This window comes from Gallus gallus, chromosome 2 (genome assembly GCF_016699485.2).
Source record: "Gallus gallus isolate bGalGal1 chromosome 2, bGalGal1.mat.broiler.GRCg7b, whole genome shotgun sequence".
Lineage (NCBI taxonomy): Eukaryota > Metazoa > Chordata > Aves > Galliformes > Phasianidae > Gallus > Gallus gallus.
Genome location: NC_052533.1, coordinates 122,268,272 through 122,290,970, shown reverse-complemented (window position 1 = coordinate 122,290,970; position 22,699 = coordinate 122,268,272). Strand labels below are relative to the sequence as shown.

Here is a 22,699-nt window from a genome sequence, read left to right as displayed (position 1 = left end):
TGTACAGGAGTCTGCTTTAGCTGTTGAGTTGTAAGATGGGAAGAAATAGCTCCATCTGGTGTACTAAGAAAGAACACAATGATAATTACTACCACAGTATTAAGCACTTCTGATAATGGTTCAGCAGAATGAGAATACACAAATGAAATAAATGCAGCAGTAGAGTGGAGATTAAATTTCTATCATATATACGTTAGTATGATTGTTCTAACTTAAGGCTTATTATCTCCTATTTTTTAACAGCCTGGTGAGAAGTCATCTGCTGCAGCAAGTGCAGATTACAAACATTTTCAGCTAAAGTTCTTTCATAGCTCATTACAAGAATTTGTACCATAACACAGGAAACCTTTTAAGTTTCTCTTCACACATTTCTGTATTCTCACACTTAGAAAACATCCTTTGCTTTAACATTCTTCTCTCTTACTCAAACATTCATGTCTCAATTCATGTGATGCTTTCAATCAACAAATTTGTTTTTGATCCAACTTTGACAGAACAGTCAAAAATAACCAAGGGTTCCAAGTAAGTATTTATTATAAAAACACTGTACAAGTATTTCTCTGATTCCCAAACCTGCAAAATTCTATACAAAATTTATTCTCTAGAAGCACTTCAAATCAAACAAGAAGAAAAGTGCACTGTAGAATATTCTGTTTAAATTAATACTTTTTAGTGTATACATTCATAAAGGACAACTCTGAAATGTCAGACATAAAGCTTCACAGATCTTGCTGAATGTCACTCAACACATAAGTAATCCGTCTTATTTTATCCTCCATGGCTTTTTTATTGTTTGCTGTTTCTTGCAGAAGCTGACGCATTTCTTCTTCAACATAGTAAACCTGAAAGCATATACAGATCAAATAATCAAATCAAATAAACAAATACAGATCTAACTTTTCCTTAATACTGCCAACAAACATATCCTCTTGCCAATTTTTAACTTTGAAAAAAGATATAGGAGTTACAAGTTTAAATCAGTACAGAATTTATGTTTTAAACTTTATGTTATGGAAAATATTTTTTGACTGTAATGATAATCCAAAGTAAAAAATACTTTATCAAGGAGCTAGACAAAACTGCCACAAATAGACATGACAGGACAAACAACTTTTAAATCAGAAAAAACAAAGTCCGTGTTAGAAGGTATCACATATTTTAAAAAGTATTACCATTTTGCCAGTGAACAGAATTTGCAGTGGCAGAATTTTAATTAAAAAAGAAAAAAAGACTTATTAATTAGTAGGAGATCGCTGTTAATGTAAAAACTAGAATATCTACTACACAGAAAAAAACCCATTGTCATAACAAGACAGAATACAATACATACATAGCATCAACTGCTAACACAGACATATGCAAGTTAAATGGAATGTCTGGTATAATAAACCTTCCTTATCTGCACTGGCAAGAATAATGGGCAGGTGTCAACTACTAACAGCTGCACCACATGCAACTTTATTCGCTTCACTCCATGACACTCACAACAGTAAAGTTCTAGTTATTGTCTTACTGTGCAAAGATGGAGTACTACACCAGGGCTGTTTCCATCAAGTAATTAGCCAGACTGATAGAAATCAGTGATTTTAAGCATCACTGCTGGAGTAGCTGTAGGATAAAAATGCAAATAAAATAAACATATTAATTTGGTATCAAAATTACTTTTTCATTTGCTGCTTCAACTTGTTTTTCCTTCTCATTTGCCAGCTGCACTATTTCAGCCTCATGAGCTGCCAATACTGACTCAAGTTGTTTTCTAAAAGCATCATCCATTTCACGAAGCTTCTCCGTAGCGATCCTAAAAATAACAACAAAAAATAAATTACATTCTTCCAAAGAAACAAAAATATAAAACATTTTGCTTTGCCTAATCCTGCCTTTGATAAGATATTAGCAATGCAAGCACAAAGACAGTTATTTCAATATCTAGCTTCAGAAGATATTTTGTTTTCTCAAGCACACCTTCTGGTTTTATGCACCATATTTAGGGCTTCTGGCATTTTTCTTAGCAGAAGCATTTAATCACTCTTAGCTGAAACATTTAATCGCTAGAAAAAAATAAAAAAGATTCAGACTTGCTAATGTTAACATGGCTCAGAGCTCCATATGTTTTCAAACATCAGCTTATCATACTTCTGCATTCTAAGAAGGCAAATAGACTACATGATCCTGCAGACAGCCTCCAGGTCTACGTTCCACACAAACAAGAGAGTCTACTTCATTGAAAAGCATTTATCTGATTCCCAAGCAAATTCTTCTTTTAAGGGGATGATTCTAAAATGCGCATTAACAGAAAACAAAGCAATTTACTCCACTACAGAATTGATTTACATCAATATTCTGAAACAAAACAATAATTTCAGGTAAAATTTCAGTTTCAGTACTGATTTTCCGGCCATTACGAAATCTATACCATTTGAGGTGTGGTTGGTGTGTTTTCGTTATGGATTTTGTTTGTTTTTTTAAATCAAAATTGATTATCAAAATATTTTCTTTCACATATTAATCAGATGACCTTCCTTCATTGAAGCATGATGAATGTACTTCATTTAAAAATATAAAGGAAAAAATTGAAATCATGCTAGCTCATTCCTTTAATAACAAAGCGGTTATTATTGATAGTAAAGGTGCAGATTTATCTAAATAGTCTTTTCTTAATAATAGTTGAGTGGAAGGAAGAAAAACAAGAGAAAACAGCCAAGGAATAAAGCAAAAATCCTACTAACAAATCTAAGTTCATCACAGGCAGCGGTCTACCCTATGTCCCTGAAGTGCCATATGTCTATAAAATAATTGAGCATCATCTAAGTCCGTGATCATTTTCTCGGGTATGAATATTTGTTTCTCTCTATATATTTACTAGTAGTTGCTCAAAGATATTGACAGTACAAGAGGAGAAATAAAAGAAATTGAAAGCCTTTTATCACTTGTACGTTCTCTCTCGCTCTCCTCCCGCACAAGTATCCAGTCACAGACTTAAATATTTATTATTATTGCTAACATTTACCCTAGGTTGTGATAAGTACTGTGGATCCCACCTCAGTTTTTTTAGGTGATTGCTCAAGGTATTTACATAACTCTGACAGACATCAGTGAAGTGCTGTGGCCTCTCGGCCTTTCCCCTATATTCAAGTGCCAGCCACAGTTGCTTGGCTTGACCTTGATAAATAAACAGCTCTGTGCATCCTGATAATGAACATGAAAGTTGACAGGCTCATCCTCAAAGAAATGCCACTTACAGACTGTGAGACTGCTTCACACGTAAGAGCATCTTCACTACATGACTCTAGACAGCATACATGATGACTGCAGACAATTCCTACCATGAAAGCCTGATGCCAAATTTCCCAGAGGAGTGAATCAAAAGCACTGCAGTGGAGAAGCGTACTTGGGGGCAGGCTCTAATTATTTTCAAACAGAACTAGAGTATAGCTAAAAAGTTTAAAGGACAAATACTGCAACTGAATACTGGGTTTGTGTAGTAACTTGTAGAGCAAGAATTACTTCTACTCACAGTTTCCTGGAAATGGAATCACTAATTACTCACCAAAGGCATTCTGTCACTGTAACATTTTTGTCTGTTTATGCAGCTCACAATATAACCTATTAATGTTAAGTTTTTCACCTCTGAGCTTGAAGACTTTTATTTCTCTCTTCAATCAGCTTCTTCTCCTTCATATCAAAGCCCTCCTTCATCTGTTTAACTTGTACCTCCAGCTGGCTTAATAGTTCATCTTTACCTTGCCACTTCTTCTTCAGTGCACTGAAAAAAAAATGTATATATTTATCATTCCACTTCTTAGGAGGACAGAAAAAGCTTTAATGTTCCCAGTTTTCCACATTTCTGTAAGTTTTAATAGCAAGAAAGTACTCTCTAAACAAAAAAGATGACTTCATGGAACTGCTGTAAACAATAAGGATCCCAAAGAATTATTGCCCATTGTATCCATCACCTGTGTGCTCTCCTGATGTCACTGAGTTCTACTTCTTTTTCTTCTAAATGCTGCTTTAATTGCTCTTTTCTTTCATTTTGCCTTTCTAGCTTTTCCATAAGCTCTTCAAATTCAGTAGCTTTTTCATCCAACTGTACTTGAAAAAGTTTATTTTCTTCATGCTGTTTTCTGATTTGTTTATCTTTTTCTTGTAAGCCCTGTAGAAAAAAAATATATATTTTAGAATAGAAAAAATATACTCTATTTTAACTTTGTTCTTACCCTTAAAAATATGTTTAGTCTATACTAATCAGAATAAAAACAGACTGACTTAACTCTTAAGTCTCTGAATGAGATGGAATGGAATAAACAGAACAAGACATAGTAGCTAGATTGTTAAAATACTGATTGACAAAAGCAGAATAAGTACTGTGTAGGTAAAATAAATCTGCAACAAACTTTTCATGTTATTAGAAAAAACAGTGAACTGAAGAATTCCACTGTCCTAGCGTTTCTCTCTCAAAATCATTATCAAGAATAACTGAGTGAGGCAAAGGGAAAAAGTCCCTTTAGGTAACTGTGATTCATTGAGGGATTCAATGAACATCTCTGTAGAAACAAGGCTCTCTTCTGCTCTCAATGAAATCAGTTGCCATGGACAGCTTGCCTGCACTTTCTGAATAAGTAAAACTAGGAGTGTAGAGCCACGTCTCCATCAGATCTGTTATGATAACTTTCATTACAAGTCTTAATTTTACGTAAAAACAAATTGTAACACATCCAACTTACTTCTTTTAATCTCCTAATTGTTTCTGTCTGATCATCCACTATTTTGTTTTTAATTCGTATAGCATCACCGTCCTGTTCCCTCTGCTTCTTTAGAATTTCCACCTCGTTTGTTAAAACCTCGATTTTTGCCTCCAGTTTTCCCCGATCTTGAGAAAGGTGAGCTCCTAGATAGTACAGGACATTCATATACTACAGTCATCACTTTATAGATAACTTCAGGATGTCAGAGGTGAGGAACCAACAATCTTAAACAAACGTCATCATTTAGCCTACTATAAACACTGCAATCTGTAAGTAATACATAAAAAGGCAAAGCTGACGGCTACTATTTTATCCTAAGAAAACTTCTCTAAAAAAATGAACAGTAATTCTTATAGACACAAGCAATCTCAGAAGTAAATTCAAAATGGTGCTAAGAGTCATGTGAATCAGAGGAAAAAAAAAGCCAAGGCCTTTTTTACCCGATATTTAATGCACCATTGATATATTTTAAATAAAATATATCAACAAAATTTCCACAGTGGACTTAGCTCATAGACATGCAGCATTACAAAACACTATAAAAACTTCTGTTCATAGTTTCTTTATCAATGACATAGACGAAGGCATTGAGTGCATCCTCAGCAAGTTTGCAGACAATGACAATTGAGCAGTGCATTTGATACAGTGGAAGGAAGGGAAGCCATCCAGAGGGACCTGGACAGGCTGGAGAAGTGGGCCCATGTGATCCTAATGAGGTTCAGTAAGGCCAAGTGCAGGGTACTGCACTTGGGCTGGGGCAGTTCCAGGTGTTTATACAGACTGGGCAAAGAACCCCTTGAGAGCAGCCCTGCGGAGAAGGACCTGGGGGTCCTGGTAGACGAGAAGCTGGACATGAGCCAGCAGTGTGACTTATCCCGGAAGGCCAACTGTGTTCTGGGCTGCATTAAAACAGGGGTGGCCAGCAGGGAGAGGGAGGTGACTGTGCCCCTCTACTCAGCTCTTGTAAGGCCCCATCTGGAGTACTGCCCCAGGCCGGGGGCCCCCAGTACAGGAAGGATGTGGAGCTCTTGGAGCGGGTCCTGAGGAGGGCCACTAAGATGATCAGAGGGCTGGAGCACCTCTCCTGTGAGGAAAGGTTGAGGGAGCTAGGCTTGTTTAGCCTGGAAAAGAGAAGGCTCCGGGGAGACCTCATTGTGGCCTTCCAGTACTTGAAGGGAACATATAAGCAGGAGGGGGAATGGCTGTTTATGAGGGTGGACAGTGATAGGATAAGGGTGAATGGTTTTAAACTGAGACAGGAGAGGTTTAGGTTAGGAGGAGAAGTTTTTCACTCAGAGGGTGGTGACGCACTGGAACAGGTTGCCCAAGAAATTTGTGGATGCCCCATCCCTGGAGGCATTCAAGGCCAGGCTGGATGTGGCTGTGGGCAGCCTGGTCTGGTGGTTGGTGACCCTGCACATAGCAGGGGGGTTGAAACTCAATTATCATTGTGGTCCTTTTCAACCCAGGCCATTCTATGATTCTATGATATCGTATTACAGTATTTTGACATTTTGGGCACACAGAATAAATAGTACTCACAACTAACTCTCACAATTGCTGTTAAAGTTCCTATACATGGCCCGCATGCTACAGAAGTAGTATTTTTCCGTATCATCTTTACAACTAGGTATGATCAACAAGACACTGCAAGACCTTGTCATAGTTACAGGTTTGTCAAGATGTTTACTTGGAAAGTATAATATTGAATATCAGCAGTTTTACCACGATATATATATAATAATGTGTATGTTTTACCCTGTTGTGCCAACTCCTGCCCCCATATTTTTCTTTCCATTCTTAATCCATCAATTACAGATTCTTGAGCGGTCAGCTGAGAAATAAGTTTTCCATTTTCCTTTTTCAGAAGTTCCACTTGACCAGCCTTCTCTTTGTTCTGCTCAATCACAGTTTCAAGTTCTTCAGTTCGACTCTGTGTGAATGAACATGGGAAAATAAAGAAAGATCCTTTAAAATAAGTATTCAGAATCTAAAATCAATGCTAAATAGTGAGGAAAGTTTAAATTTCATTTGCTGCATAACAGTAAACTGAGGAATAGTCTGCTTGCATAGAAGCTTCCAGCTGATTTAAAAATTTGCTTATCTTCCCAGTAACAAGACACAGATGTTTGCTTCAAATAGAAATACTTAAATTCCCCAAAACAGTTTATAAAGCTGTTTTCTAAATAGCCAACTTTATTAATGCCATTACAAAAACTCATTTAGAATTGTACATGTCAGAAACAAGAGAATAAACGTCAAAATATTAAAAAAGACAGAAGTTGTGATGCTTTCAACTTCTACTTCTCATGATCAAGATTTATCTGTGATTACACAATTTTTTGTTTTACATATTAAAGTTGTTTAATATAGCTATTCTTATATTTTATTTTTTAAGCAACATCAGTCACTGGCAGAATCCCGTTTTGTTTGGATACCACAATAGCGATGTATAGCAAGATTAGAAACAGCTTTGCAGGGGATGTACTTCACAGAAATTTTAACAAGGAAGTACTGGATAAATACATGGACTGGATTACATTAAAAAGTTGTTGAACAACACTTGACTACTTACAGTTTCATCTTTACTTCATGTGCACTAACTAGCCAGTTTTTTAGCTGTAGAACCATAATCCATTATTTTGACTTTACAAAAGGTCAGGAAAATTAATGTATATTTTTAAATTTGAGTTCAGAGCAACCACCTGATCATACACAAGCCACTAGTGCTCACAAGGCAAAGAGTGCACTTTCTCTGAAGACAGGAATGACTCTGGATTTTGCAGTATAGACAACATAGCGTTTGTAAGAAATAAGAAGGAGATACAAGAATAAAAGCTGATGTGGGTTACTCTGCTTTAATGCAAAAGGAAATATGCATCTTTCAGTGAATTTACCTGGTATGGAATGGTTACATTTTAGATAAAATATTAAAATAAACAAAAAAAATTCAACCCAAATAGATATATACTTGAAATGTTCTGAAAGAAGTACCTTCAGGTTTGCTGTGGTTTCCTGATTTGATTTTACTAATTCTGCAATCTTTGCTTTCTGTTCTTTCACTATGCTTGTTAGGTCTTGGATCAGAACTGTCATCTCTTTTTCCTTTTGTTGAAACTGAAAGAGGGCCTGCTGATGTTCAGCTAGATCAGCAGAAACATTTTCAAAATCCTCTTGTACCTAAAATTTCATAAGAAGTCTTAAAAAATGTTCTCCTTTGAAAAAAAGTATAAACAGTAAAATGACATTTCTTTTTTTTTTTTTCAAATAAAAGGGGAATTTAAGTTCAGTAACATGATGTGAAATAATGAGTATCTGAAGCTGATTTTCTACCAGTTAAATTTTAATCATTTATATTTGAAAGTAGTAGTAACTACCAGCATTTTCAGATGAGTCCTTGGAACAAACACTTTAAGAATGAAAGGAACACAATCCATTTAAGAGTACTACAACTCAGTCTAGTTTGAGATTAAATGCTCTCTTACCTCTTTAAACCTTTTTGCCTCAATCGTTAAAGCTAAACGAAATTCATCTTCTAACTCTGTATACTTCTGGTTTAACATATTAATTTTCTCCTGAAAGTCTTTAACACGCTGTTCATGCCTCTGCTCTTCTTTAGCCACTTCTTTTGACACAGCTGCTTGAAACTCTGGTCCATGTAAAGCAACTCGGGTTTCAAGTTCTTTCCTGGATTTACCAAACATATACAAGAACTACATAGAAAAGAACTACAGTATCTGACAATGCTACTTCAGCTGATTTCCTTAATATTTCTTAAAAAGGACAATGAATGACATGAAGGGAATTCATTCCTTAGTTTCACTAAAAGGCTTCAGTCTTCCGTGACTATGGCCCTGGGATGGGGAAAAAAGTGTACTGACTACTGTTAAAACATCCAGAGAAAGGAATAGCTTTACTTTTCAATTCAAACCTTCATAGAAATATTCCATTATTCTTTTGCTGTTAATGTTTGTCTGCTTTCCTGGTAACACAGAATCACAAAGGGCAGGAGGAGAAGGGAATCAGAAAAGCCACTGTAGAGCCAGATAACTCTCTTTTAGACCCCAAACCTGCAAGCAACTGCAGTAAGGCTCTAAAGAGCTCCAGGATATGCCTCCATATGAGATGGTGGCACAGCCATAGGAGGAAGATGAAGCAGAATGTACTTTCTGTCCATTTGCTTTAAAAAACAAAATCTGTCTACCATCTTTCACATTACATCTTTTAGGGACTTTTAACAGAATAATGTAAAGTTCTCAAAACATAGCTATCAGATTCTTCTCATCTTAGCCTGCAGTTATTTTGGTATTTGAATACATTTATGCTCGAAGCTAAGCAAGTGTTATCAGCTTATTTTATCAGTAAGCTTCCTCATGTAGCAGTATACCAAAAACAACTGCCTGTTTTACATGTACGCTTATTTTATTAGCTCAATAATACAGAACTTGTGTTCAAGTATTCTCAATAAATAAATAAATAAATAAATTTCTGAGAAGAGAGGGAAAAACAGCCAATCAAGCCACCCACCCAAACTAATAAACTAATGCAAGATGCTACAGAAGCTGACATTTTAGGGGATTACTTTGTATTACTGAAGTGTGTGTGTGTATGTGTGTGTACTTCAGTAATACAAATATATATATGTATACACACACACACACCAACCTTTAGACAATAATTCAAACGTGACTTCAGTTTTATCTGATTATTTCCCAATTAAAGACCAAAAAATAACGTAATTTCACCCATATAATAAAACAAGAATGTATCAAAAAAAGACAAGAACATTTGCCTACATGGACTTGCAAATTAGGAGTCTAAAAGCTATGAAGACATTCTTAAATGAGACCAAAAATGCGTGGGAAGACAACTGCATATTTACAGAGAACACCTCTCCCATAAAGACAGCCACCCACACTTGGTAGAACACATTCATAACAACCGCAACACTAACGTATTCTACTTTGTTTTCACAGCAAGTTAATAGAGATCCCATACCTTTGTTCTCGTTCTCTTAATATTAGAAGTTCATGAAGTTGTTTTACCTTCTCCCTCTGCTGTCGAAGAGATACTCGAAGTAACTGTAATTCTCTTTCATTTGCTGATGCTTTAAGCTCTGCTTCTTGCACCTGTTTCATCTGTATATAATCATAAAAACAAGAGGGATAAGATTCTTAAAATGTTTCATGACTTGTACCAAAATATAAAACAGGTGCTTTAATGACAGTTTTATGCAAGCTATTATGTTCAAATCATGCTCCACAATTGGCAGAATTTTTCATAAAGTTCTATGAAATTTTATAATGCTATCCGGCCCACAAAAAGGATTTTTTTTAACTTGGTATACTCTTACAGTTGCAGAAATTTAACACTAAATGTTGAAATATAAGCATTAACTTAACTTATCACAAAACAAAAAAGCTTTCACCAAGAACAAAGGATACCATTTAATTTATAAAGAAGTAGAAATTGTCCTGCATAAACAGAACAGGAATATTTGTAGAATGATTTCCTCAGTTATAAACTCTCACATTCTAACACTTGCGCTGGTTTCAAGCAAAACATTTTAGATGATGTATTTGCTATCTCTAACTATTTTTACACACTCCAAGTACAAAAATCTGCATCGTACAGCTTAAAGTTGCTGAACAGAGTTTCTCTCTAGTGATTTCATGAAAAAAACATTCATTATGAACAGCAGATGGCATACTCCACTTTTTCCATGAAGCATTCACGATGAATTCCATTTTATATTCTGAAACCTTTCAGATACAGAAGTGTCTTTTCTGATGTGGCAAGCCAAATTTAAAAATGATTATTAATATAATGATTATTAATATATATATATATAACTATAATATAATTATTGAAATAATTATTAAAAAAGATTTTATTACTCATGAAATAGTAATTCAGAATCAGGACACTTCAGAAGGCTGCAGGTTAGAACACGCAACAGAAACAGCAGAAGGTGATGTTAACGGTGACACTCTTACATCTCAGAATCACTTGCAGTATTCATCTCAACCCCTGTGTGCTCGAGTCATGAGTGTTAATGACTTACCCGCCTTGTCAATCTGCCCACCTGAGCAAAGCAATGGATTTAGCATAACTAACAAAATTCTAATCTCTTTGCTTTCCAGAGTATCAAAGGTGTGAATGGTTAATGGACTACTCAAGATTTAGTTTGTGTGTTAGTTATCTAAGTTCATTTAAGTTCTTTACTGTGAGAGTGGTGAGGTGCTGGAACTGGCTGCCCAGAAAGGCTGTGGATGCCCCATCCCTGGAGGTGCTCCAGGCCAGGTTGGATGGAGCCCTGGGCAGCCTGGTCTAGTATTAAATGGGGAGGTTGGTGGCCCTGCCTGTGGCAGGGGGTTGGAGCTTCATGATCCTTGAGGTCCCTTCTAACACAAGCCATTCTATGATTCTATGACTCTCTGTTTATCCCACTGTAGAAATAGAATGCAATAAAGACAAGCTAGTTTGATTTCCAGGTCTCATCAGAAACAAACAGAAAATTCAACCTCCACTAAACAAAGAAAACAAATCAAAACAGAACTATATTCTGAATTCCTTCACAATGCTCCCCTTGGCTTGATATCGAAGGATGAAAAACAATAATTAAGGAAAGCTACATAGTAAACACTGGAAATAATCTTTTTTTTTTAATCCATCAGAACAGGGTAATCTATCTCCTGTCATCTCTCTTAAGAACACCGAATAAGTGCTACTGGCTGTCATAAGCTTCAATTTGATAACAATAAAATTATTTAAAATTCATGTGCTAACTTCAGTTGTATAAATGCTCCTGTTAGACTTGTGTATGAAGTTAAGTCCCCATGTTTTATATTCTAAGCCTATTCATAAGAAGATACAGATACGTTTCACTGTATCCCTGCTGTTTTGTGGATAAAATGAGGCAATTCCCCCTCTAAAATGAATTTAAAAAAATATTCAAGTTAAAACACTTGCAAATTTAAGGAGTGCCAAAATAAAATGGTACAAATTTAGATGCACAGATACTCAAAGCCTTTAAATAATTTAGTCATGTTTACCGAAATCCTTAAACTGTGACTGCATAGAGGTATGACCATTTACCACTGATGGCAGTAAAAGTCTCCCTAAGAGGAAGCTAACTATCAATCTGCTCTATAAAGAAAGCTCTACAAAGTATTCAAGAATTCATTAATCTCAATAGTTGATAAAATAAATCAAAGGTAAATTAAGCACTAAAACTGATAACTTTGTTTCTAGATAATTACAACTATTCTTTGAAACACAATTATTAGTATTTGTCTACAGGACCTTCGACCTTCTAAAGATGCAGCTGGAGGTAAAAAAAGCTGTAAACAAGTACTAGGTACTTATTTTTAGGCAATTTGATTCTATAAGGGAACCCAGAATGCAGGTTGGTTAACTTCTAACTGGAATGGCACTGGCAGTTTGGTTGTCAGCATACTCCCCAGTTCTCTCTATTTTCTTCTAGGGTATCTGACAGTACTCAGAGTACTGTGCTAGCAGTTCAGAAGCTTTTGAAGATGGATTTATTGAGACACAGTTCCTGTAAGTGGATGAATTTAGAAATAAAGGCTGAAATGTGAATATAACACAAGAGTAATATACGTATTGGAGAGAGCTGCCTTTGACCACTGAAACTTTACCAATAAACTATTCTGTCAGAAATAGTGGCAGCATTTGTTCCAGCACCTTATTTGCTGGAATATGCTTATATATGCTAAATAAAGTGCTCTGACACTTCATCGTTATCTCCAGCTGTATAATCAAAACCAAAACAAAAACCCCAAGAAAACAGCAGCTATAAAATAAGTTCTCAGCAATTACCATTTTGTTCTGGTTGTGAAACCATTTTGATTAAAAAGTTAAACAAAACCACTAGACTCTAAAGTCTAGTCTTTATTCATACTTAAGACTATACTGGCCATCTTGCTGCCACCATATTATTCAGTCATGAAAAATATTTACCTCTATTGCTCTTTGCTGCAATCTCTGTGTTTCCATCTTGGATAATGCTTCTTCTAAAGCTTGCATAGCCTTCTGGTGTTCTGCTTCTTTATTTTTTGCTTGATTTAACTCATTAGTAAGTCTTTCAGTTTCATCTTTCAACTGCTGGAGATCTGCTTGCAATCTTGTTTTAACATCTCTCTCTTTCAATATCATTTCTTTTAATCTGAGAAGGAATACAATGAAGTTGTATACAAAAAGTTTTAAATTTAGTAATGTCAATTACATTAAGAAATAGACACTTATTTAGTAAGGGTTGTAGCACTGCATCTTGTGCTTCTTTGGTGAATTGTATTATATGCAATATTGTCATGCAAAATTGTTTAGTAATATGTAAAAGATTACCAAAGCTATGCATTGCACTATATTTAATGCACTATATTTGGTTTTATTTTAAAAGAAATAAAAAAGGCTGAATACAACCTCATAGATAAGTCTCCAATGGAAAATACATTCCAAACATAATTTTGCTTTATATGTAAATTGTACCTATAGTATCAATATGCAATTAAGAAAGACAAACAGAACACATCTCCGAACAAAGTGTTACTTGTTCACAACTAAATTAGAAGGGAGAACTTATGAAAAACAGAAAGCAGCTTGCAAGGACTAGGATGGCAGTCTGTGCAAAGAAATGCTGTGTCAGACCTGTACAACATATTGCCTATTGCCCAACTCAGGCCTGCCAGAAACATCTTTGTTCAAACAGGAAAAAAGCCATCCATGTGGACAAGCAGAAAAAAAATGCTTAGGAACTGGAAACATGACATGAGAGAAGATATAGTTACTAGTGTCTCAGCTGAAAGAGAAAGAACAATCAAAATAGTGATTGTTTGGAAAGCAAAGGGCTAGAACCAGAGTTAAGTGGCACACTGATACTACTCTGAGATATGAAGAGGAAGAACAGGGTACTAAGCACTGACAGATATTCTTGTTTCCTTATGTCTTTTCAAGCAAGCAGTGACAACCTGTTAAGTATTGCCCTGTATTTGATTTCAGCAGAGCGTAGAAAGGAATTTCACTAAGTAATATTGAGAGAAGTTCAAGCAGTACTTTCTGATGTGTCATTTTCCAAGCATATTCTTTAAAACCATTCCTATTTCCTCAGCCTATAAATTGAAATAAGAAGAAAAAAAAGAAAAAATACTACAGCATCTATTTTCCTACCTCTCTGTAGTGTACACAGCCATACTCTGAATATTCTTTTCCTCTTTTGCATGTTTCTGTAACTCTTTGACATGCTCTACTAATTTCTTCTCTGCTTGTTCTGCTTTCCACCTTCTTTCTTTTTCCTGATCAAGTTCCTGAATCAGCACCTAAACAAGAATGCATCAACTTATCTGGAAACATCAAAATGTAGCCAAAAATGAAGAATGATATTCATAACTGTAGAAAAAGATAACAGTGAATTTGAGCGAGACCAAGTAAAGTGACCATGCCAAAATACAACATTCTCTTTCAGTTGACACTGTACAAAACTATTTTTTCTCTTATCTAAATGCCATTATTTTTGACATCTCAAATCTGAGTGTTTCACCAAGAGATACACATTTGACTTCAGGGGAAGACATATTCAAAATGTTGCAGAACATACTCGGTATGTGGACTCCTTTGTTGCATTTGAATTCATTTCATCTACTTTTTCCACATTGCTCTGTCTTCCAGTTAATACATTGGCTCTTCTTCCCACTACTTCCAAATCAGGAGTATCTGATGATGAATTGAGATGAGAGTTCCTCTGATGGGAAGGTGAACGCTTTGAGGAACTCTTCTCTTCCCTTCAATAGAAGAAAAACAAGAGGTAAGCAAGAGAATATGTAGAGTTTAAACAATTTTTCAAATGCTACTGTAAGAAGTATCGAGGATTCAGATAAAGAACTGTAAAGTCTTGTCCTGTAAAAGTACAAAAGTTGAGTTGTACAGAATTCAAAGCCACCTAGAAAATAATCTGTAAGCAGGTCTGGAAGCAAACAGCTAAATTCAAATATTCAGCTGTAAAAACATGTAGTATTAGTAATGCTATTAGAAAAACATCTCTTGATCAGATAGATATGAAACAATTTTAGAGAAGCAAAGTAGCGGTAGAGCTGCGGTAGTTGGCTAACCTAATGTCTTAATTTATAATATCATTTGTCCCACACTTCTGATATTTACTGTATATTAGACTTGTTGCTACAGCAGCCTCAGTGTCAGCACAAAGAACAGCTACATCCTTGACAACTGTTTTGACATCTTATAAGATTTTTTTTTTAATTTGACTCACGCAGTGATGCATTTTTATAATGAAAAATTCTGTCTATATAATTTAAAAAAAAGATGAATAAGTATGCTGCTACAATTCAGGAGGATCTTTTTTTGGAATCTTCAGTTCAATTTCTTTTTCACCTAAATACAGTAGATTATCAGCAGGGACAGCTAACAAGTATGTCATTTTCTCCTACTCTGCCCCAATCCCAAGAATAAACACCAGAAATTTGGCAGTTGCTTTAATCAATAGTTTTGTTATAAAGCCACAGTAACTCAAGTTCCATCAACCCATCACATCCATAAAATGCTTCAACACAAACTAGGTTTATTCCAACAACATTCAGCTTAATTAATTTTTATTTATATGGCAAACATGGACATAACCTGTCAGTTATCTTGGTCTTAGGATGATTCAAGTGACGTCTAGCAGATAAAGTAGTTCTATGGTAAGTAGGGATCTTGCTTCTTTTCACAGCCTTTTTGCTGCTCTCCTTCTCAGTCTCATGTTCGCTCTCAGAAGTTGGATCTGTGTCTCTTTTAGCTTTAAGAACGTTTGGAGGGGCTTCCCTTCTTGAGGCATCAGATACCTAAGAACAGATTGAAGTTCTATCTGTATATTTTACAGTTCTGATTAGCACATTTCTAGCATTTATCAAGGTAGTATTTTCAGGTAGTATTTTCATAGAGAAGTAAACAGCAGCTTCCAAGCTACCCCTTTCCTTCCTTGCTAAAATAATTCAGCATTATAAAAATAATACAAACAAAATAGAACCACATGCTTGAGAATAAATAACTTTAACTTTCTGAAGTACCTGAAATTTACTAAAAAAATTCGTTAGGCACAGAGGCAAGATTGGTGCAAAATGTAAAACATACAGCACTTAAAAAAATTGCACGTTTCCAAGGTACAAAATAAACGGTTGTTAAAGCAGAGAAACATACCTGACAAACATATCAGAGCAACCTAATCTACTACTTCACAAAATCAACTTCCATCAACTCTGCTGCACTTTGTATTTTGCTCTGTTTCAATTACATATATTGATGGCTTCAGAGTAAAAACCATACAATCAGAGAACAATTTACTATCTAATATATGATGAGACAGTCCTAGCCATATACGCCATGGTTTTCAGTCAATATGAAACTTTCATGAATCAAAGTGCAATTGCCAGTTGTAAAGTGTTTTTTTTAATCTCCTTCTTAGTTTTTCAGAATTCCTAAATACACATTACTATGAAGTCAACATATGTACCAGTATAAACTGTGTATCGTTCATAGCGAACTTTTGTAGAGTCAAAAGGAACTTGTTTTACAAACAGAACTTTTTGTGCCATCATAGAAAAATAAATCACCTTCTGCAGTATTTGTGAAATTTGATCTTCTAATTTTTGAATCCTCATCTCACTCTGTATTTTATCAAGTATGGACTTCTCAGGTTCTGAAGATGAAACACGCTCTGTAGAGGAACTGACAGAACTTTGTACTGGTATTTTTGTTCGCTGCCGAAAATAAGCTAACGCCTGGTCGATATGCGGTGTCACCAATGGTAAGGCCTTCTATCAAAACAAAAAGTAAGCTCTGTAACATTAATGAATTACATGCAACATAAAAAAAAAAAAAGCCAACAAAAATCTCTTAAGTTTAAAACAGTACACACAAACTATGGCACCTGATCTTTGGATGAAGGGGACCCGGATGAAACTAAACTGTTCAAAATGTCTTCTAAACATTGCAAATTCGAAGAGTTTCCTTCTGCTGACTCTACCAGTTCACCATGAATATTTCTTCCATCTAGAACTGCCAGCTGGGGCAACGCCTGAAGAACAGTTTCTCTATAACCTTAAGGAAAAGACCAAATTTAAATTAATCTTCAAAAAAAAAAAAAAAAAAAAAAGAAAATATTGAAAATATTCACTGTAAAAATAGTGAGTTATCTACAAGTGTCCTGCCATTCCCTGCTTGTAAAGGCTCTCAACCGAAAACATACCAAGATAAATGAACTAGGAAGCTGCCTGCATAGTTCTGTTCTACACTGGGATCTCCCCACCATCATTAGCAGGTGGCAGTTGCAAAGACAAGTTTTTAATACAGACCCAATGCAACAAAATAGCTGGTGGAAGTACAAGACAAATATAATGAAACGAAATTTCTGAAAGGACATGGATAATTTTGTCCTTTTTCACTGAATGAAACTGCTAAAGTTACTAGCATCTTACATGTAGTATCTTACAGTCCGTCTGTCACTGCTTACTGATGCTGTGGGAAAAGGAGAAAAGGCTAATAGTGCTTACTATTACTATTTACTATTACTGATCTTCCTCTTGCTGCAATTTGCTTTGTCCATCTCCTGCCTTAACCTAAAATAACATGTGAAAAGTTGAACCTTACAAACACAAACAAGATTTACAACTTTTAGAATACTCAGAGAAAACAAATTCATTTTGTCAGAATACAGATTTCTAAAGGCTGGCCACTTTATGAATGAATTTGCAAGCTTCAGAACCCAGCCAACAGTTTAAGGAAGATTACTGATCAACAAAACACAAATTATCTACCTGGCATAACACACTTACCTGCAGCATAACAAACTGGATTGGTGTTTCCATATTTTTCCAATGTCAGATTGGTCAAACACTGCAGCCCCTTTGTGCACTGAAGTAAATGATTAATATTGTTTATGCAGTTGCTGCGAAGGTCAATACAGCTAATCTTATGATGGGTTCCATGAAGATACTGGAATCCTGAAAATTTAAGAGAAAATACAAAACAATGATTTCTGCAGTGACTCTGTTTAGATCAAATGGCATACTGCTGGAAAATATTCAGTCAACAATACATCATAATTGAAAATGATGTAAAAACTTTTGTTCCACTTTCCTGGCTAAGTATATTAACTATTGTAAACTACAGCATACAGCACTTAAGAAAGTTATGGCAGTTAACTTAAAATATAAGTTTCTAACTAGTAAGGAGAATGTTAAAAATATTTTGCTTAAAGTTCCTTTTTATAAGTCAGTTCATTAACAAAATTGCTACAAATGTTCTTTTTGATGTTCTATAACAAACTCTCTTCATTCTGAAACTTGAAATCTTAGTTAGAAACAACGACTGACCATTTCGACAAAAAGTTCAGAAGAGAATTTCTGCATTGTAAGCGTAGTTGTATTTCGGTTCAATAGCACAGAAAGATGCTAATCTTTTGGAAGCATCTTCCAAAAGCATTGAATTTTTCACTTTAGAAATAAAGTTGAAGTGTTTACTACTGAGTAAACAGAACAGGCAGTCCAGTATAGAAATGATGATAAGATTTGCCTAGACTTTCTGCATATAGTACCAGCATAGCTCTACAGTCAATCAGTGAATGTTATTTCTCTTGCATAGCAAAGTAGAATTCCCATTCTCTGTGAAAGGAAAAAGCTCCCCTTTCTTCATCCATTTCATTCACAATACTTGAGATTCAAGTAGAGAACATGAAGTAATCAAAATGACATTTGTTCATCACATTAGTAGCTGCAATTACTGAGTTTCCAGATTCACTTCAGTCAGATTATTACAGCACAGACATATGAGAAAAACACAGGCTAGTCCTTTCCATTAAATAAATAAACAAATAAATAAAGTTCAGTGTTCTAGATCATAGAATGGCTTGGGTTGGAAGGGACCTCAAGCTCCCACTCTGCGGCCACAGGCAGGGCCACCAACCTCCATATCTAAAACCAGACCAGGCTGCTCAGGGCACCATTCAACCTGGCCTTGAACCCTACAGGGACAGGGCATCCACAACCTCTCTGGGCAGCCTGTGTCAGCACCTCACCAACCTAGATCAGGACCTCTAGGCAGCTACAGTCATGTGGACTCACTGTTTGCCTGCAGTCTGGTGTTGCTGAACATTCACCTCCGATCCCATACAGCTAAATACCAGCAGCTCTAGACCATTAGTTACATGGTCAAGCTCATAGAGGCGAAGCTCAGCATTGCTAAATACAGAAGAATGAATTCCAGTTCTGAAGAAACCATGATGGAAGAAAATTAACAGCTGAGAGCAGCAGCAGCAGCCACCACCTTTAGCAGCATTACTCAGTCAACTGGGCAAACTGATAGAAACCTCTGAAAACACATTTTCTTTTTCTTAATTGAAGTGAGGCAAATGCTTTTTATTGCTCTACGCATGCCAAAGCCACTTACCAGAGAGATCGTGTATATGATTATGCGACAAATTCAGTGTAGTTAAATTAAATAGCTTTTCCAGTCCTAAACAAAGTGAGGGAAATAGAGACAGTAAGGTTTGCAGAACGCTCTGCTTTGTGAAATCAAGACTTGCAAGTTATGTATGCCTTTTAAAATCACAGCTACAAATTACAATCAACTGTGATTAGAATATAAAGAAAAAAAGCCATAAACACACTTTTTTTCTTCCAAATTACAGCACCGTGTTGTGACAAAGTTTAAAGAGATCACGTGCACGTTTTAAAACGTACACAATATGGCCATCATTGTTTTAACTCAGTACAGGCATACTTCCAGAAGGAAGTTTAAACACATAAAGCCTCGTTCGTTGAGAATCGGGCAGAAATAAGCATTGCAGACCCTCCACCGCCGTTATCAGGTTGCAGGACAAGTTCAGGCTGCGCAGGCTCTCCAGGGCATTCAGCCCTTCCATACGGCGGATTTGGTTGGACGACAAGTCCAAATGCTGCAAGTTCCGGAGGTGGCCGAGCCCTTCGATTCTGGCGATGCGGTTGCAGTGCATATTGAGCGTGTGCAGGTCCGAGCTCAACGAGACCTCCAGCAAGCTGCGGGGGAGAGGCACCGCCATCAGCAGGCAGGGGAACGGCGGTCCCAGCCCAGCCCAGCCCCTCTCCCCTGCTCCCTGTCCCCTCACGCCCCACCCGCCCCCGAGGAACGCTGCTCACCTCCTCACGCCCTTATCCACGAGGCTGAGCTCCTCGGGCTCACCACCCTGCCCCGCCATCACCCCTCCTCGCTTCAAACTTCCCTCCGCTCTCAACGGCGACGCTCCGCGCGTTGCGACAGACCTGCCGTAAAGCAGCAAGCACCGCCCGCCGCCTTCACACCGCCTCCCGCCTCGGGAGCGGCGAAGGCGGGGTGGTTCTGGGCATTCGCGGAGCAGCAGGTGGCAGCGCGGCCACGCCGTGCTGGGGCAGTCGTGGTGGCGGGTGCCCTCTTCGCGGTGCTGCGGCTGGGGTCTAGCATTGGTTCTGCCCGGGAGCGCCGCAGAGTAACAGAATCAGAGAATGTCCCGAGTCCGAAGGGACCCTCAAGGATCATTGAGCCCAACTCCTAGCTGCACGCCGGACCATCTAAACGTGAAACCCTATGTCTGAGAGCAGTATCCAAACGCTCCCTAAACTGGCACTCGGGGCAGTGCCCACTGCCCTGGGCAGGCCGTTTCATGCCCACCGCACTATGGTGCACAACCTGTCCCTAAGCCCCACCCGCCCCTTCCCTGACGCAGCTCCATGCCGTTCCCTCGGGCCCTGTCGCTGTCACAGACAGCAGAGCTCAGCTCTGCCTCTCAGCTCCCTGTGAGGAGCTGCAGCCGCCATGAGGCCTCCCCTCAGCTCCTCTGCTCTGGGCTGAGCACACCCAGGGACCTCAGCTGCTCCTCGTACACCTTGCCCTCAGATGCTTCCCCGTTATTGTTGCCCTCCTTGGAACACTCTCTAATAGCTTTATGGCCCTCTTACATTGTGGCACCCAAACCTGCACCCAGTGGTGGAGGTGAGGCCACACAGCACAGAGCACGGTGGGGCAGCCCTCCCCTTACCCGTTGGCATTGCTGGGCCTGGAGCACACCAGAGTACGGGTGGCTTTTTGGCTGCCAGGGCACACTGCTGGCTCACATTCAACTTGCTGTCAGCCAGAGCCCCCAGATCCCTTTCTGCAAGGCTGCACTCCAACCTCTCATCCCATAGTCTGTATGTGTATTAATTTTGCAGTCTTCTATTTTGTCAAGATCTTTCTGCAAGGCCTCTCTACCCCTCAGGATTTCAGCAGCTCCTCATAATTTAGTATAATTTTCAAACCTAGTTAATATGCATTCCATAACTACAATCAGGTGATTTATAAATACACTAAAGAGAACTGGCCCTAAAATGGAGCCCACGGAATGCCGCTAGGGACCGGCCACATTTTTACTATAACTCTTTGAGCCTAACCTGTCAGTCAGTTTTTCACCTATCACATTATTATATTTGTCTAGCTGCATCCTGAACTGTGTCTATAAGTTGAAGCTCAATAAGTACTCTTCAAGGAAGTGTTTCAGTGCTTTGATTATTTTTTAGGACTGGTACAGTTTTAAGAGTTCACTGGAGTCATGGTTTAAAGCTCACTATTCACTCAGACAGGCCTGGGTAGAGGCCACAGCTGGAACTGTGCATGGTGTCTGATGCCAGTGTTGTAGTACTCCTTTGCAATACATCACTGACAGTTCTTCATGGATGCATGTAAATTTACAGTGCAGTACAGAGCATTTGCTGTAGAAAATGCAAACTTGTCCCTGTACAAGGGAACAGATTCTTCTAAAAATAGAAGAGGAATCACCTCTAGTGGGCAGTTTATGAAGCTGTTCCTGGGATGGGTCTCTTCTCTGTCACTGTTCACTATAGGAGAAGCCCAGCAAAGTCTGAATGCTTGATTTTTGAATGGTTAAATTTGAACACTTACATGCTATTCTTGGCTATACTCACCAGCCAGCAGTTACTAATATCTGTTACTGAAAAAAAATCCACCATACTTTTCTTCACACTTTAGAGCCCAATACAGAATATTTACAGCATCTCATGCAAACACCTTTGTATTGGTATTTTGATAATGCTACGGAAATACTTTAGATAAATAAACTGTATGTCTAGCAAGAACATTCATGTTGGTTGAAATTACAAACACAGTATAATTCCACAAAACAGTGGCTTTTGCAGTGTTTAGCTAATTGTTATATGGGGTTTCTTTCTTAATCGGTAGCCAAAGTGAAATGATATTTATGTCAACAAAACAAACAGATTTGTATGTTTTTCAGTAAAAGGTAGAAGTACAAAAATTTTGACAGAAAAAAAACATCTTTTTAAGGCAGTAGATTTTTATGTGTCTGAAGGTGCAGTCTCATTTTCTAAAAGAAATAGATTGTAAATACATCATGGGGTTCTGTGCAGCAGGTGGTAAACTGGCTTCTATCTAATGTGACTTAGATAGAATCCTTGAATAGCCGTTGAGCACCTTCCAGATGGCAAGACACAGAAAACTACTTTAAAATGACATGTCTCCACAACAGGTGAGCTAAAGAAGAGGAAAAAAGAAGGAAGAATACAAATAAATTTGTCATTTATATTACATACAACTATCACTTGCAGACATATGCCAAGAAAGATTAAATATGCTTGCCTTTTTTTCCCTTGAAACTCTCTTCAGACTTTGCTTTGTTCTTCTGTATCTTTATCCTTGCTGAATGTCAGCAGTTTCTTCAGAGAAAATACAGATGAACATTTACTGAAAGTTTGCAAGACAAAGTAACTTCTAATTTTTGCTCTGTCTTCTCCTCTTAAGGGATTTAGAAAGATGCAGAACTAAATCAATACAATGGTAGAAATTCTGAGAAGTTAATTAAAAAGGAACTAAATAAGTATTTTAAAATCATGCATTGTTTAGATAGATGGACTTTTTTTCTG

General features: G+C 37.3%; 1 protein-coding gene across 6 annotated transcripts; it reads right to left on the bottom strand.

The window, feature by feature from the left end:
• Positions 1-516: 516 nt before the first annotated feature.
• LRRCC1 (leucine rich repeat and coiled-coil centrosomal protein 1) lies at positions 517-20,041 on the bottom strand. 6 transcript variants are annotated; one of them, XM_015282849.4, is made up of 19 exons: positions 19,928-20,041; positions 19,602-19,807; positions 19,200-19,265; positions 17,588-17,755; positions 16,684-16,853; positions 16,367-16,570; positions 15,396-15,598; positions 14,359-14,542; positions 13,932-14,080; positions 12,726-12,930; positions 9,741-9,880; positions 8,228-8,429; positions 7,737-7,922; positions 6,501-6,675; positions 4,722-4,885; positions 3,954-4,150; positions 3,626-3,763; positions 1,663-1,798; positions 517-842 (listed from the first exon to the last, which is right to left on the bottom strand). In XM_015282849.4, the coding sequence occupies exons 1-19, from the start codon at positions 19,984-19,986 to the stop codon at positions 720-722; spliced, it is 3,075 nt and encodes a 1,024-aa protein (XP_015138335.2). In that variant the 5' UTR covers positions 19,987-20,041; the 3' UTR covers positions 517-719. The 6 variants fall into 6 exon arrangements, with proteins under 6 accessions (XP_015138335.2, XP_015138334.2, XP_025003789.2 ...); XM_015282848.4 differs by having other exon boundaries at positions 16,367-16,567; XM_025148021.3 differs by lacking the exon at positions 7,737-7,922.
• Positions 20,042-22,699: the final 2,658 nt, after the last annotated feature.